A 17,554-nucleotide genomic window follows, 5' to 3' on the forward strand; every position below is an offset into this window, starting at 1 on the left:
GTAAAAAACATTAACATAAAATTTACCATCTTAACCATTATTAATTGTATAATTCTGTGACATTAGGTATATTCACACTGTTGTGAAACATATCTCCAGAACTTTTTCATACTAGATACCTAAGCCTCTATACCCATTAAATCACTCTACTTTTCCCCCTCATCTCAGCCCCTGGTAACCACCATTCTACTTTCTGTTTCTAAGAATTTGACTACTTTATACCTCATATAAGTGGAATAATGTAGTTGTCTTTTTGTGGCTGATTTATTTTACTTTGCATAATGTCTTCAAGGTCAGTCCATGTTGTATCATGTCACAGTGTATAGAGATATACACCACATTTTGTTTATCCATTCATCCATTGATGGACATTCGGGCTGCTTCTACCTCTTGACTGTTATGAATATTGCTACTATGAATATGGGTGTGAAAATATCTCTTTGAGACCCTGCTTTAAATTCTTTTGGATACATACTCAGAAGGAGAATTGATGGATCATATAGTAGTTCTATTTTTAATTTTTTGAGAAACATTCTTATGGTTTTCCATGGTGGTTGCACTATTTTACAATCCTACCAAGAGTATATGAGGGTTCCAATTTCTCCACATTCTCATCAACACTTGTTATTTTGGGGTTTTTTTTTTATAGTAGCCATCCTAATAGGTGTGAGGTGATATCTCATTCTGGTTTTGATTTGCATTTCTCTGATGATTAGTGATGTTTAGCATCTTTTCATATGCTTGCTGACTATTTGTATACCATTTTTGGGGAAACATCTCAAGTTTTTTGCCCATTTTTAGTTGGGTTACTTGATCTTTTTGTTGCTGAGTTATAAGAGTTCTTTATATATTCAGGACATTAGCCATTTATCAGATTTGCAAATATATTCTTCCATTCCATCAATTACCTTTTCACTGTGTTGATTATGTCTTTTAACACACAGAAGTTTTTTTTCCGATATAATCTTTTTTTAAGTTTTTTATTTTAATTCCAGTATAGTTAACATAGAGTATTATGTTAGTTTCAGGTATACAATATAGTGATTCAACAGTGCCATGTATTATGCAGTGCTCATCCTGGTAAGTGTACTCTTTAATCCCCATCACCTATTTCACCCATCCCCCCATCTACCTCCCCTCTGGTGACCTTCAGTTTGTTCTCTATAGTTAAGAGTCTGTTTCCTGGTTTGTCTCTCTTTTTTTTCCCCTTTGTTCATTTGTTTTGTTGCTTAAATTCCACATATGAGTGAAATCACATATTATTTGTCTTTTTCCAACTGACTTATTTCACTTAGCATTACACTCTCTAGCTCCATCCATATTGTTGAAAATGGCAATATGTCATTCTTTTTATGGCTGAATAATATTCCATTGTATGTATGTATACACACACACACACACACACACACACACACATATATATATATACCACATCTTCTTTATCCGTTCATCATTCAGTGGACATGTGAGCTGCTTCCATAATTTGGCTATTATAAATAATGCTGCAATACACATAGGGGTGCATGTATCCCTTGGAAATAGTTTTTGTATTTTGGGGGGTAAATACCCAGTAGTGATGCACAAAAGTTTTTAAGTTTGATGTAACTCCATTTGTCTATGTTTGCTTTAGTTGCCTATGCCTTTGGTGTCATACTCAAGAAATCATTGCCAAAACCAAGAAATAGACTCTTAACTATAGAGAACAAACTATAGTTACCAGAAGGGAAGTGGGCGGGGGGAATGGGTTAAATAGGTGAAAGGGAGGGGCGCCTGGGTGGCTCAGTTGGTTAAGCGTCGACCTTTGGCTCAGGTCATGATCTCACAGTTCGAGATCGAGTTCGTGAGTTCGAGCCCCGCATCGGGCTCTGTGCTGACCAATCAGAGCCTGCAGCCTGCTTCGAATTCTATGTCTCCCTCTCCCTCTCTGCCCCTCCCCAACTTGCACTCTGTGTGTCTCTCTCTCAAAAATAAATGAACATTAAAAAAATTATAAAAAATAAAATTTTAAAAATTAGGTGAAAGGGTCGACTTGTCATGAGCTCCAGGTGATGAATGGGTTGAATCACTATACTGTACACTTGAAACTAATATTAACACTGTATGTTAACTGACTGGAATTTAAATAAAAGCTTCTTAAAAATGTGAGTCCCACTTAGATTGTTGGGGGAAATGTTTCAATATAAAATCAGAAAATGTTTGAAAAATATAAAACATTTTATGTATTCATCACCATTATTAAAAAAACCATTGCCAAACCCAATGTCATAAAGCTTTTCGTCCATCTTTTCTTCTAAGAGTGATATAGTTTTAGGTTTTATATGTAGTTCTTTAATCCATTTTGAGTTAATTTTTATATATAGTGGAAGATAAGGGTCTGTTCTATTCCATTTGAATTAGTTAAGGCTCTCCAGAGAAACAAAACTGATAGGATATATATATTTATATATACATATACATATATACATATATATATACATATACATATATGTGTGTGTGTGTATATATGGGGGGGGAGGGAGAGGGATTTATTATGAGGAATTGGCTCACATGATTATGGATGCTGAGAAGTCTCAGGATATGCCATCTGCAAGCTGGAGACCCAGGAGAACCGGTTATTTTGTAACTGGAAGTTTATACTTCTTAATCTCCTTGTACTATCTTTGAATATTAACTATTACCTTTACTGAGCTATTCATAATCCCAGCAAAGTCATTCTCTTAGAATCTGAGCTAGTATATAACTTACATTTTCATGAACTACCCTAGGCCAGATTAGTTCCAGGCAAGGAGCCACCCCAGGAAGTTTATTGTGATCCTGTCAAATGCCATGGGGCTCACCATCAGGTTCATTTGGTAGTTTATAATGTATAAGTGAATACAAACTAGACTCTCTGGTTTCACCACTTCCTTGGTCTTACTAAATATAGGTCAGTAGCTTCAGGATATGTCCAGAATAGCTACAACCTTCTAGGAATATCTGAAGCTAAAAATGGCTAAGAATTTTCCCCTTCCAATTCATCTATCACCTCCCTAAAAGGAAAGAGTTAATATCACTGTCACTGTAGATCAGAATACAAAATGAAAAATCTCTCTATACTTATTTCTAGATCCTGGGATCTGGAAATCAGAGGCCCTACAAAGCCAAAAACAAAAAACAAACAAAGACACCCATTCAGCTCTGGAAGCAATGGAGTTTTCTAAATTATACAAACATCTCCTGTAAATCAAGTCCTGTATTACTTACGGTCTCTAGGGACAAGCTTGATGTGTTCCCTTCCCCTCTTCTTCCATTTCCACTTCCTATTATTCCTTTGCTTCTTTGAAATAATAAGACAGATTCTGACTAGAAGATTTAAGGAATTGGTCATGACTCTTGAAACTCTTATTTTTGTTGGCACTGGTTCAAATTCCTAAGCTCTAGCTAAAAATGATTATTATCCAGAGTGGTTTGAGTAGTCATTTCACAAGACAGTTTACTGTCCCTCTGCTTAGAGTCAATAATTTTTTAGGTTAATAAAGCCAAAATCAAAGGCTAAAATTCCTTTTCTTTACTTTTCTTAAGAAAAAGAAAAACTTGCTTAATGTAAAAACAGCATATGATCATTGTAGAAAACTTGGAAATTTTCAGAAAAGTATAGCAAAGGGAATAAAAATCATACATAATTCTAAACATACTAAAATAACAAATGCATTACATTTTCATATATGCCTTTCTCTTTTTCTGTTGACATGTACACATCTATGTTAACAGAGTTAAGATTATATACTACATGTATAGTTCTGCATGTGTTTTAAACATATGTCATAAAAATTTTCCTGGTCAGTGAATATTCTTCATAAATATTACTTTAGTTTGCATAATATTTTATCATAAAAATAGACCATTGTGTATTTAAATTTCTATATTATTGACCTTTTTATTTCTTTCCTTTTCTTACTAATATAAGCAACTGAAATAAATACGTGCATAAACATTTATCTGTTTTCTTAGGATAGATTTCTAGAAGTGAAATTACTGGGTAAATGAATAGAAAATGTTTAAGAATTGGGTTTTTAAAGAAAATCATCTTTGGGTAGTTAAAGGATTAATGACACATCAAACTCAATACATCTTTGATGACTGTGTAGCCGCTCATATTCAGATAATCTCTGCAAGCATAACTATTAATTGACTGAATCTAATCTTTCATTTCAGACATAAGGATACATCTTTTCCTTCTGTCTCCAACTCCTTGGGATAGAAATCAGGAGGTCTAACTGAGCCCATATACAAGCCTTGTCAGACAGGCACACATACCTACCTTGTTTATGACTGCCTGTTTAACCGATTACTCTCAACATCCATATTTTTCTTATATTCTCTTTTTTCAGATGGAATGGGGCGAGTCCTTGCTCAAGATGTGTATGCAAAAGACAACCTACCCCCCTTTCCAGCATCAGTAAAAGATGGCTATGCTGTCCGAGGTAAATATTTTGGGGTTTTTGAGTATCATCATACACTGTATTTTTTTTCCTTCAGATTTTTGACTCAGCCTAGGCACCCAGGGAGTTTTACATTTGTTTCCCCCTTGGTTATCAAAATAATTTAATCACAGATAATAATCTGGATTAAAACTTTTCAGTGAAAGTATTATAATTACCTGAAAATGCTTGTTGACAAATAAATATGTAGAGATTGATTGAAACTCTATACTATAATTTATTCTTCTGACCTCTACACATACTGGTAGCAGACAGTCCTGGTCTAGAAGTTTTCCAGATGTTTTCTAGTTGAAAACTATGTGGTCCAAGAAAGAAGAGCAGATTTCCAGCACAGAGATAATGTGGGGTGGTCTTTTCTTCTGCTTGAAACCCAGAGATCATTAAGGGCTTCTTAAAAAGCAAGCACGGTTCCCTGGAAGAACTGGATTTCAACGCTCTGAAATCTTACATAGTACCAGCAATTTATACCTTTGGAGTTGCCTGAGATTGCATAAAGGTTAAAAGCAAAATACTAAATAGCAGTTGCCTGCTTAAAGTCTAATCTAAGAACCCAAAATGAAAATGCAAGTGAATTACTTAGAAACTATTATTGGTTATTAACTCAAGGCTGATATCATTGAAGAAATGTCTAAAAACATTTCCCAGTTGATTAGAGCTGTGAAGACAGGTTCCTTTTTAATGGTCCTTTATGAAGTCTCTTACTTGTTTGTTGTTGTTGCTTTTACTCCATCTAGCCATTAAAAAAATTTCCTCTTTTTTATAATTAAATATATTAATCTCCTCCAAGTTCCATCACTATCTCTTAGCAGTATCTTTTTGTGTTGGAGACAACATAGCAAATGGTTAAGGTTATGGGCTTCGAAAAGCAAAGTCAGAGTTAATCTGGTTTCAAGTACCAATTCTATCTATGTAACTTTGAGCAAATTACCTAAACTTTTTGAGCTTCAGTTTTCTCCATGATGATAATTATAAAAATACTTACCCCCAACAAGTTGTTGTGAGAATTAAATGAGACCCTAGAAAGCCTTAGTAAAGTATCTGGCACCAAAAACAAGCACACAATAATTGTTTTTTTAAACGTTTGATAATGGTAACTATTATTATCACTATCATTAGTATAAACACATTTCCTTAGATCATCTCTGGAGAGAAAGGTAACATTTATCTGAATTGTTCTCATATTCTACGTAAATAAAGTGGTGGAGAGATTAATTCCTACTAGTGTATTCCTTCACAGGAATACTATCTTAGATGTACCTCATTCAGCTTGATCCCACTAAAGGAGAGTATTTCTGAGAACCTGAATAACAAATCCCTGGCAGCTCTTAGGACTTTTTTTCTTCCAAATGTATTCCTTCTACAGTGCTTATTATAATGAATATTGTCCAGAAAGAAAATTAGTTCAATCTTCTGATAGCCTCATTGGCTCTTGTTGCTTCTTATTCTCCAACTAAACTGTCAGTTCTGTTTTGAATTTATAATTGGTAGCCATATAGGATTACTGTAAAATGACAGGGAATTCTTACTTCCAGAGTAGAACAAACAACTATAGCAGATGAAATACCAAAGGGATAAGAAAGTATTTTTTACATTCTTGATAATATAATATAGAAGAAAGTGAGAAAATAAATTATTGGAGGCAGAATTATTCTCAAACAGAATGTTGTTCTGTGATTTTTACATGAGTTAGCAACAGCTCAATAAAAAGAAATTATGCTCTTAGCTTTTCTAGTTGCCAGAAAGAGTGATTAGCCCACATGAGCCTCAAAAGAGCCTTTCTGCTGCTTTAGAACCTACCAAAGAAATTTTACTTAAAATTTCCTTTCGGTATCTTATTTTTTCTTTTGATTTGAAGTGGTGGTGTTTTTAGTTATTTCACATGCACACACACACACACACACACACACACACACGTGTGCGCACACACACACACACACACACACATACAAACCATCTAAAATAACATCTCACAATATATAAGGTTTAACAAACTATCATGCTTGTGATTCATTATGTGTTTCTTGTGAAGTGTTGGTAGTGTAGCTATCTCTAAGGTACAGAATATGTAACAGAGACATAATACATAACAGATAACCATTGTGGATAAGGTTCAATCTCAAACTAAGAGTGTTTGATGTGTCTATGTATATATACCAACATCATAATTAAGGCAACAGAAGACATCAGTGAACAAAGAGGCATGGTCCTAGTTTCTGTGTTAGAACACTCCCCACAGGCAGTGTTTGGTAAAGAATATCCTTGAGGCTATTGTTGTGGCTCTCTACCACTCTACTTCGTGTACCTTCTTCTCTCCACCCCTGTCTTCCTTTACTCCCGTTCCTGTCTCCCCACTCCCTTTATTCTCCCTTTTTTCTTCTCCTCTGCCTTTGCCTTAGGCCTTCCAGTAATACCCAGTGGCACCAGTGAGCATTGCTAACCCTGTAGGTGTAAAGAGGTTGCTAACTTGCTCTGGATCACTAAGCATTAGCCAGTATCCTTCAGAAACATGTGGCATAAAACTCCAAACCAGTTGGAGGATCACTTGCTTTAAGGTATGTGGGTTGAAAATCAAGACAGTAAAAAATGACTAAGCAAATAACAAATAGGGACAACTTTTTTTTAAAAAAAAAGAAAGAATAGGGGCGCCTGGGTGGCTCAGTCAGCTGAGCGTCCGACTTCAGCTCAGGTCACGATCTCACGGCCAGTGAGTTCGAGCCCCGCGTCGGGCTCTGTGCTGACAGCTCAGAGCCTGGAGCCTGTTTCGGATTCTGTGTCTCCCTCTCTTTCTGATCCACCCAGTTCATGCTCTATCTCTCTCTGTCTCAAAAATAAATAAACGTTAAAAAAAATTTTTTAAAAAAAGAAACTGAAACAAAGAACTTAAAAAAAAAAAAAAGAATAAAGTTTAAAGATTGCAAGAATCAAGGGATGATAATATAACAGGAAGACAAGTAACATGATAAACCTAAAACTGTATTCAGGATGGAGTGAGTAATTGTCGTCGTCGTCGTCGTCGTCGTCATCGTCGTCATTGTTGTTAAAGAGAAAGGGAGAGATTTATTTTGGGCTCAGGCAGAAGGGGAAGGTGCCAGGCTCAAGCCTTAATAATCACCCCAAGAATGGGGTGAATTTGAAAGATAAAAGCAGAGAAAAGAAAATGAAAGTAGCATGTTACCAATTAGGATTGATCTGGTATTTTTATTCGTATTTTTGAAGAGCTGTTTCTCTCTTCACACTAATTAAGCTAATCATCTTGATGCATTTCTGCCTTCCTGTAGAGATGCCGATGCCTGTGTTCTCAGTTTTCTTGTAGATGTTCGTGAAGGCAGAAGTACCTCAGAATACCATGTTCAGCTTTCTTGAAAATTTTCAATTTGAAAGGCTTATCCCTTCAGAACTTGTTTTACAGAGATGATTTAGAAAAAGGCAAAAGAAAGAACAAGCCACTAATTATTTTAAGAATCATGTGTAACAAACAATTCTGGAAGGATATGAAAAATTTTTGCCATTTGGGTAAAGTAAATTTGAAAGGTTTTTTTTTTCTTTTTTACATCCTGATTGAAATACATGCATATGAAAAATACAGAAAATTAAAAAGAACATTTTAAAATTACCCTTTATGTCACTGCCTACCCAGCCACCATTAACACTTCACTGTACTTCCAGTGGGTTAAAATGCATACGAAAATTCAGTATAACCTTTTTGATTCAGAGCTAGTCTTGTTCTTTCGGGAAAGCCATGTTCTAAGGTTTCTATTTCTCCCACCTAAATCTCTGGCCACAGCTGGTTTTCCATTTAATAACTTACTGCTTTCCACTATACATCACTCTGGATAAAGAGGGCCTTATGATATGGGAGTATTACTCAAGTGAGCAGACAGATACTCAGATTAATTAATTTTAGTCAGTTCCAAAAAGCCTAAAATACTATATTTAAGGATATAGTATCTCTTTTCCCAATACTAGCAATAAATGAGCATTTTTGTTTCCAGGAAGATGATGGTAAAGAATATAAAATCTTTTCTCACTCACCTGTCCTACCCTTAACTTCCTGCTTTCCCTAAGAAAAAGCCACAGATTTAAAATTCCAAACAACTCACTTGATTTAATCCTTCAGTATGATTGCAAAAAGTATTAATCTTGCTGTGCTAGTCTTGTCACCTTCCCTTGCCCCCCAGCACTTTCTATAATCTTAATTTTAGTATATACATAAATGCTATTATCCTGTTGCCTATCATCCAGTCTTAGTGTGGTTCCATAATCAGTGTCTTAATCCCTCTGCCTTATTTGTCTGTAAACGATATTTCCTAGGACCTCTGAACATATGCTATCTCTATAGCCTCAGTTTATTCAGCCCTAACATGAAAAGGTTGAAACTCTTTATTATTGAAAATTAATGAATAGCTATAAAGTGTTTCAAGAGGCTTAAAGAGAGTTCACATATGGCTGGAAAATGAAAATGAAGGATTGTTCTATAGCACATGGCTCGGGAAGATCATATTCTATACATTGCCACAATGAATAGTTAACTAATGGTATCCATTTTTAAATGATATCATTGAAAATCTTCAAATAAACAGGTGAAGAAGACTAAAAGTGTTTTCTGGACATTAAAAAAGGAAGGTGGTGGGGCGCCTGGGTGGCTCAATCTGTTGAGCGTCCGACTTCAGCTCAGGTCGCGATCTCGGGGTCCGTGAGTTCGAGCCCCGTGTCAGACTCTGGGCTGATGGCTCAGAGCCTGGAGTCTGCTTCCGATTCTGTGTCTCCCTCTCTCTCTGCCCCTCCCCCGTTCATACTCTGTCTCTCTCTGTCTCAAAAATAAATAAATGTAAAAAAAAAAAATTTAAAAAGGAAGGTAGAAGTGGAAACAACGTCAGGATCTAGCACTGAAGTATTATGAATCAGTTGTATAATACATTTGCTTTTAGGATTTGATTTATGTTACTTTTATCACTTCCTTCAAATTAAATTCTACAGTTACAAAAAAGAAAAATAACTTACTAACAGAAAAGTCTGAATATAGAGGGGCGGAGTTCTAAACCTCTCCAGAAATCCTTGGAATCCATGCATGTTTTGCTAATGGCATATTGTGGCTTGCTTACTTAGTTACAAGCTTTAGGATCACATGCCAGCAGACCTCCACTTCTGCTCCTTCCCACCCAAGCTTATAGAATTCATCTTGAAAATGGCACCTTTTTTCACCTGTCTCTTTAATAGATATTTTGAAATAAATATCAGCAAGTTAGATCAATCATTATTTTTGTCTGTATAAGAAATAGTGAGCCTTCATGATAATATAAAATCAGGATTTCTGTTGTACTTCACTAGTTTTTATTCCTTACATTTTCTCTAAGTCTGAATTTGTCTATATTCAGTTCAGTCTTAGAGTGCCCTGCTCCTCAAAAAGGTAGTTCAGGAATGAGCACTAATCGCATCAGCTTGTTAGAAATGTAGAACCTCAAGCCCTGTCCCAGACCTACTAAATCAGAAATCTGTATTCTAACAAGATCTGCAGGTGATTTGTGCACACTTGACGGGTTGAGAAGCACTCTTATAAAAGAAATAATAAAAGCAACTGCTCTCTTGCCACCAAGAACCTTCTATAATGTGGTTTGAGCCTTCTTTAGCTAGCAATATAGAGACATGTTTCCCAGATAGAAATTTTCAGGGCAAGGTGAAGAACATAGTTTAAGTGAGCACGTATTCTCTGCACAGTCAGTGCACCTTTCCTGCAGCTTAGAATCATTTAAAGCCTCTTTCAGTTGTTGGCCTTCTTAACACTCTATTGCAGGCTCATTATTCAGTGACATTTATTTGGAGCATTTGTGTACAACATTGATATAAGGCATTTTCAGTGTAGGTGTATTTGCACATGTGGAGGAACAGAAGACAGGAAGAAAGTTGAAGAGCAGAGCGTTTCAAAAATATAAAAGAAGTGATCCCTGTCTCTTAGAAGCTCATAATCTCACTGAAGAAATAAAGTATACACATTTATGAAATTATTCAAGAAAATTTTGAGAACATAATTCTAATATATACAAATCAGTTTACAAACTTTCTCCCTAAGTATTATGGAAATGCCAAATTCATTTCTTTATTCTTTTAACAAATATTTATTGAAAATCAGTGATGAGCTAGGCACTATGCTAGACAGAATAGCAACATAATCTAAGTTATTATATAAAATTAAGCAGAGCAGTCTTTTTAAACATTCTAAATAGATGGTGAACATTGACTCACATTTGAAAACTGTAAAAATGGACCAGCAGAAAATGGAAGGCATCCAAAATACAGAATTTTGGATTTTTTTTTTTGAGAGAGAGAGAGTGCACGTGCCAACTGAGCCACCCAGGTGCCCCCAAAATACAGCATTTTGTGTTGAAAAATATTATTTGTTCATTTATGCATGCATCTTTCTAAAAAGATTTTTAGAATCCATACTCGTTCATTTATTGAACATTTTTAGTACTTCACATATTGAAAATTTATTGAATACCTATTATGCAGCAAGTGTTAGGGATTCCCCTGAGACAAATGAGCAAATAACTGCAAATAATTAGGAAGCCATAAATTAGAGTTATTTAGGGAATACACTGGGGAAACAAAAGAGAAAGTAGCTGACTTGAAGGAAGAGGAGTCAAATATGATTTCATAGAGAGGGTGACACTTGAGCTGAGTCTTAAAGACTAAGAAGTCTTTAATCAGAAAGCACAGGTAGGAAAAGGACACTCCAAGCAATGGAAGTAGCATGTATTAATGGAGTTAAAGTAGGAGTCATCTTGGTACTCTCAGGGAGCTACAATTCTAGAAGTTGAGAGTGGCTAGAGTGTAAGATCTAAGGAGGGTATGAACCAGAGACCTTTGCACACAGGTGAAGATCTTTAGATGGAGCATTTCCACTCATTTCCCCCTCCCCTTCACACACACACACACACACACACACACACACACACACACACACACACACCCCTTCTGCCTACTTACCTTTCACTCATCCTTCATATTCACACCAGAAATCCTTTTATCAGGGTGGCTTTCCCTGACTCTCTCGTATAGTTCACTTTCATTGCATGCTCTCATAAAACCATGTTCCTTTCCTTTAGAATGATTTTCTTAATTTGCATTTATACATTTATTAATGTGACTATCTGATTAGTATCTGTCTCCTCCATTACATCAGTGGTTTAACTACACCCATAGAAAGACACATATTAAATACATTATGCACAAATATATAACATATGTAACATACAATGCATATAAATGTACATATGCACACATATATAAACAAAATTATGTTTCATGAAACAGTATGATTCATCTTACCATGTGCAATGAAGTATATTTCTATTCATTCTGATTTTTAAAATTATTTACAAATGCGGGCACCTGGATGGCTCAGTCAGCTAAGTGTCTGACTTCAGCTCAGGTCATGATCTCACAGCTTGTGAGTTCGAGCCCCACATTAGGCTCTATGCTCTCAGCGCAGAACCTGCTTCAGTTCCTGTCTCCCCCTCTCTCTGCCCCACTCCAGCTTATGCTTTCTCTCTCTCTCTCAAAAATAAATAAAAACATCAAAAAGATTATTTACAAATTTATTTTACAGCCCACCTCCACATTTGATTTGAACATTGCCGTAAATTGGCATTCCATTAGAATAGAAGCCATGTCTGGTTTTACTCCATTCTGTTCCACCACCGAATATGACACTTAGGGCATAGAATATACTCAGTAGTAATTCAATGAATGAATGAAAGGAATAAATGGCTTTAAAATATATTGTTTTTAAAGTATGATTATCCCGATGTTTTCAACAAGAAAACTGAAGTTTAGAGAAAGGCTTAATAATTTGCTGAAAGTCCTGAGGCTAATAATAGGCAGAACTAGGATTCAGATGCAGCTTTGTTTTACTCTAAAACACCATTAACTTCCCCTTGTGAAAGAGGGGAAAAGAGAAAATGTCTAGGTTGCTTATGATAGGTTGCAAGCTAGGAATATCTCTAGTAGAAAAATACTTTAAAATAAATTTATTCACCCTTGAGATGTAGTTAGTGTGGAATTCTGAAAGATAATTGACTTTTTAATTTTCTTCAATAAGAAAATCAAAATTCACTTTAAGATACTGTAAAAATAAATTAGGGGATAGATGAAATAAGATTGCTAAAATGATAATTGTGGAAGCAATGATTCTATGTCTGTTTTATGTCTATTTTAAATTGTTCATTTAAAAAAAATTTTAAACACAAAAGCAGTATAAGAATAGCATTGCAGAAAAGCTGTTCATGTTTTTCAAATGAACACTGAAAATACAATAGGATTCTAAAAAGCACAAGAAAGCCAAGAGTTTATTAACTAAGATAGTCTATAAAGCACAAGATACAACATCTACTACATTAAGAAAAAGTTAATTCTTGTTCCTCTCTACATCAGGTTAACCAAAGCCATGCCAAAAAAAAAAAAAAGTGATTCATTATAAACAGTATTATATATAAGCCTTTAGAAAAATACCACTTTGTAGTCACATAAAAAAAGTGAATTTCATATGTCCTTTTTAAAAGAAATACTTTTTATTATTAGCAGGATTGCAAATATAATTAAAATATTCATATAGAAAGTGTTAACTTTTCTGTGTGTCAGCAAATGTAATGCAGAACTGCCTATATATCATGATTTAGAAATAGCATTTTGGCACATTATAAAAAAAAACTGTGGGGTGCCTGGGTGGCCCAGTCAGTTAAGCATCTGACTCTTGGTTTCAGCTCAGGTCATGATCTCATGGTTTGTGAGTGCAAGCCCTGCATCAGGCCCCATGCTGACAGAGCAGACCTTGCTAGGGATTCTGTCTCTCCCTCTCACTCTCTCTGCCCCTCCCATGTGTGTTCTCTCTCTCTCTCTCTCTCTCTCTCTCTCTCTCTCTCTCTCTCTCTCTCTCTTTCTCAAAATAAATAAATAAACTTTAAAAAAATACTGTATTGGGAATTAAGGGACTGTGATTTAGTCCTGGCTCTACCACTAACCAAAACTTGTTCAACCTAAGTCTCTTCATTCTGTGACTCATTTCCTTCAAATGTTAGATGAAAAAAAAGAATATATGTTCTTTCTACTTGGCTGGATTACTATGAAAATCAGACCAGTGATAAATAAGAAAATAAGAAATAGTTTAAAATTTTTAGAAAATGGAGAAATAGGAATGTAAATAGTAATATATCTGTATAGATAGGTGTATCCACTAATGTACACATACATCACACATACACACCTATAGAAAAGGTGGTATTTATTTAGGAGGATAGGCTAGAAGAAATAGTTCTATTCAAAAAGCACAAGTATGGAAATTATGGAGCAACAGGGTGACCATCTCCCATGACATCAAGAAAGGACATGATTAGGATCACTTCTACTGGTACTTGTGAGTGGTGGATACCAAAGATCAAACCAGTAGTAACAAAGATATTGTCTGGTCTAGGAGATCAGAAAAATATTATACTTTCCTGAAGCCTTACCTGATCATTTGAGTCAAATTTTAGAATTCCAACACTAGGCCCTTATTCCTTGCTTTAGGACAATTTTGATGTTTGTTCTTGGTTCTGTTCACCTAACAGCTGCCGATGGCCCAGGAGATCGTTTCATCATTGGGGAATCCCAAGCTGGTGAACAGGTGAGATTCACAGGTCTGAAAAGCCCTGAAGATTTCAGTTTCATGGACTTTTAGCATCGAATTTTAAGCTACCATCATTGTAATGGAAATCTTAGATGTGGATTAGACAGGTTATCAAAGAAGTTAAAGGATGGTTCCCATGAGAAAGAGACAAAAGAATTATTTTTTAACTGAAAGACGTCTATTACTCTGTGTCTAATAATATATATTGTTGGTACGTTTCACCGACATGCCCCACATTTTCCAGTCCTGTGATTGGATAATTCTTCCTGTATAAACATTAATGTTGTGAATAGAACTACAGTTTCTAGGTGATCTTCTTAGACTTTTCTCCAACTTGTGTTACCAACAAGGAAAATTAGAAGCAGCAAATTATTTAACTTCTCTACCTAATCATTTAAATTAGTTTTTCTCATTAGGGAGCTAGCCAGTGTACAGGTATACGTGTATGTCTTTTAAGAAAAGGAAGCACTAATGGGTCATAATGAATTACAATAGAAGTCCTCTATTTAATGCTTCTGAGACCAGTAATTGACCATTTAATTGGAAATAAGTGGAAAATGATTGTATATTTTTAAATAAACAAAAATTTAACTGAAATAAATGAACATTTACTTGTCAATAATTTGATGGAAAGCCAAGACTTTTCTTGTAATAAGTATCTGCTATTTGAATTTCTCTCTGGTCTTTCTTACATAAATCACACCCCAAAGTACTCTATGTGATTTCCAGTTTTGATCTTTAAAATGGGAAAAAATTCAAGGACATTTGCAAATTATCTAAGTATAGAATCCTTTTAGGTTTTTATTATATTTTTACAATTTTTAAAAGCTACTTCACCCACACCTAATCTGACAGTTGTTTTTAAGCAAAAATTTTTAATTGAGTTTTAACAGAGGTTTAACTTAATTTTTATAGGAAAAAACTCTTTTCACACTCATATATCATTGATTTGCATAATATTTAATTAAACTGCGTATTTCAGTAGCAACTACTAGTAGCCACAAACTGGCACAAACAAGTATGGAAAGAAACTCATTTGAACTGTAAAGCAGTAGTTTATAATTATACAAGAGTCGAACAGCCTCAAACTTAAATAGTGCTGTAAGCATCATTATGTTTAAGAGGAAATAGAGAGCATATGTTAATCTAGTGAGTTTCTGAGGTTGGTTAAAAGAGTTCCTACCTTATTAAGTAGAACCAGAAGAAGACCAATGTACTTTTTTCCTCTACTACTACCAAGCAGTTATAAGGACTATATAAAAAATAAAGGAGGAAATGAATGATGAATGAATGAATGAATGAATGAGTGAATATGGCAGTTTGGACAAAAGCTATGTTTCATGCCTTTTCTTCCTTTGCCTATTATGTGCTCCCATATGTACTGAAAATAGGGAGAAATTGAGGAAATATATAGAAGGATGGTACCAGTGGTGATGACCCTAGCCTCCTCATCCCTACATTCAAGCATTGAGGAGAAATGTGTACAGATCTCTGAAGCCAAGCCTGGCACTATAGTGATTAGAAGCTGTACACAGGCTGGTTTCAGTCCCCATGACTGTTTTCCTGGCAAAAAGAACAGCTAGGCCTGGATCCCTTTTTTATAATTGACTGTTATTGTGACCTCAGAATTTGACTTCGATATATATTTTATTCAGTGTTGGGTGTCTAAAGCATCCACTTTTATAACAAAGGCACAAAGTACCAATTATTCTAGGTCTCTGATCTTCAATTGAGTCTATTCAACATTTATCAAACATACCTACTATGTATACCAAGCACTGTGTTAGGTTCTAGGTATATGAGGTAGATTAAGATATGATTGCAACTCTTAAGGAGTTTACATCCAGGGAGGAGACAGAATATAAATTAAATACAATATAATATGTTAAGTGCTAAACTAATGCTATCAGTCATGTACTGTGGAGCATAATAGAGAGGTTGAGCATTTCATCCTAGGAGGATTAAGAAAATAACATTGGAGCTGGACCTAAGAGAGTTTTTCAAAAACGGAAATGAGAAAAGGACATTCCAGGCCAAGAGAATATTATAAATCAAGACACAGAGGTATTTTTAAAAATTGCATGGAGTGCTTAGGGAACTACAAATAGTTTGTGGTAGTCACAGCCTAGTATAAATACATAGGTAATAAATACATAGGTAACAGATTAATAAGGGTCTTGCGGACATCTTAAACTTTATTTACTAGTTAAGACTTCCAACTGGTACTAGAGAACTAGGAACACAAGAAAAGTCATGATACTTAAAAGTTGCTAACTTCTTGTAAGGTTGATGGAAAAAAAGATGAAAACTATGAGAAAGTGAGGTTTTTCTTCAAATTACCTGTGATGTCCTTTATCTATAAGGTGTTATACAAACTTTGTAGCAATCTCAGAGATCTTATAAGAGCCAAATTACTCACTTTTTGAAAGTACATACACTTGAGAATTGGGTGCCATTGCATACAAAGAGACAGTGATTTACAAAATTCTTTCTTGGTGTACCAAAATACTTGACCTTAAATCAAACTTATAGTTTGTTTTGGTGCTACTGATTAGCATTAGACACTTTCAAAGAAAATATTACATGATTATGAAGTGCTGTCATTGGGCAAATCTCAAAAAACTCAATACCTCCATTAAGGAAAAATTGGGGTTTTAACATTTTTACTTTATATAAAACATAAGACATACCAATACAAATAAAGAGCAAGTTACTCTTAAAGAATTGTTAATCTTAATCTAAAGGAAGTACTTCACATATTCCTGGAGTTTTTCAACCAATTACATTCAATTGAGTTTTGTATGTCTACTCTAGGGTGGTTATATAAAAATATTTATATACCCAATAATATCTTTTACATTGGATCTCATATAAGTGAGCTGGTAGGAAGTCTTCACTAATCTTAGAGAGGAGCCAAATTTTTTATTTAATAACCACCCAAAAACACCTCTTAAGAAGTGGCTTCTTGGTTTAAGCCAAGAAGTAGAGAAAATTACAGGTACAATCACATTAAAACTTAAAGTAAATTTACAGAATATGGTACATTGAGCCTGAATAAATTAAGGCAGGGATTCATGCTAACACATTACAGCCTAAGAAGCAACTGCCCTGAAACTCACTTTAGGATTCACTTTCTACCTTCACCAAAAAGGCACTTTCAGCAAAAGGAAGACCTGGTTAGGCCTGTATTAAATATCTTTGTTCCCCAGGCTTTTAAGATAGTTTTAGCATTAGTATATGTCATATCAAAATTTTAATGCTTTTAATCAAAAATCATTTGCACTGCAAAATGGTCATATGTAGTAGATTAAGAGATGTCCCAGACAATAAATAATATTGAATTTATTGAATATGGGAAATAATATAGAATATGGGAGAAAAGCACAGAGAACACTGGAGTTATAAGCCAAGA

At 34.8% G+C, this 17,554-nt stretch overlaps 1 protein-coding gene across 3 annotated transcripts in view; it reads left to right on the plus strand.

Annotated features, from left to right (window-relative positions):
• Positions 1-17,554, plus strand: part of GPHN (gephyrin) — a 611,925-nt gene that overhangs the window by 516,487 nt on the left and 77,884 nt on the right. For all 3 annotated transcript variants that reach the window (XM_042943539.1, XM_042943540.1, XM_042943541.1), the window contains 2 exons: positions 4,371-4,463; positions 14,084-14,139. In XM_042943539.1, coding sequence (XP_042799473.1) covers positions 4,371-4,463; positions 14,084-14,139 — 149 coding nt within the window. The remainder of the gene's footprint in view (positions 1-4,370; positions 4,464-14,083; positions 14,140-17,554) is intronic.

This window comes from Panthera leo, chromosome B3 (assembly GCF_018350215.1).
Source record: "Panthera leo isolate Ple1 chromosome B3, P.leo_Ple1_pat1.1, whole genome shotgun sequence".
NCBI classification, from domain to species: Eukaryota; Metazoa; Chordata; class Mammalia; order Carnivora; family Felidae; genus Panthera; species Panthera leo.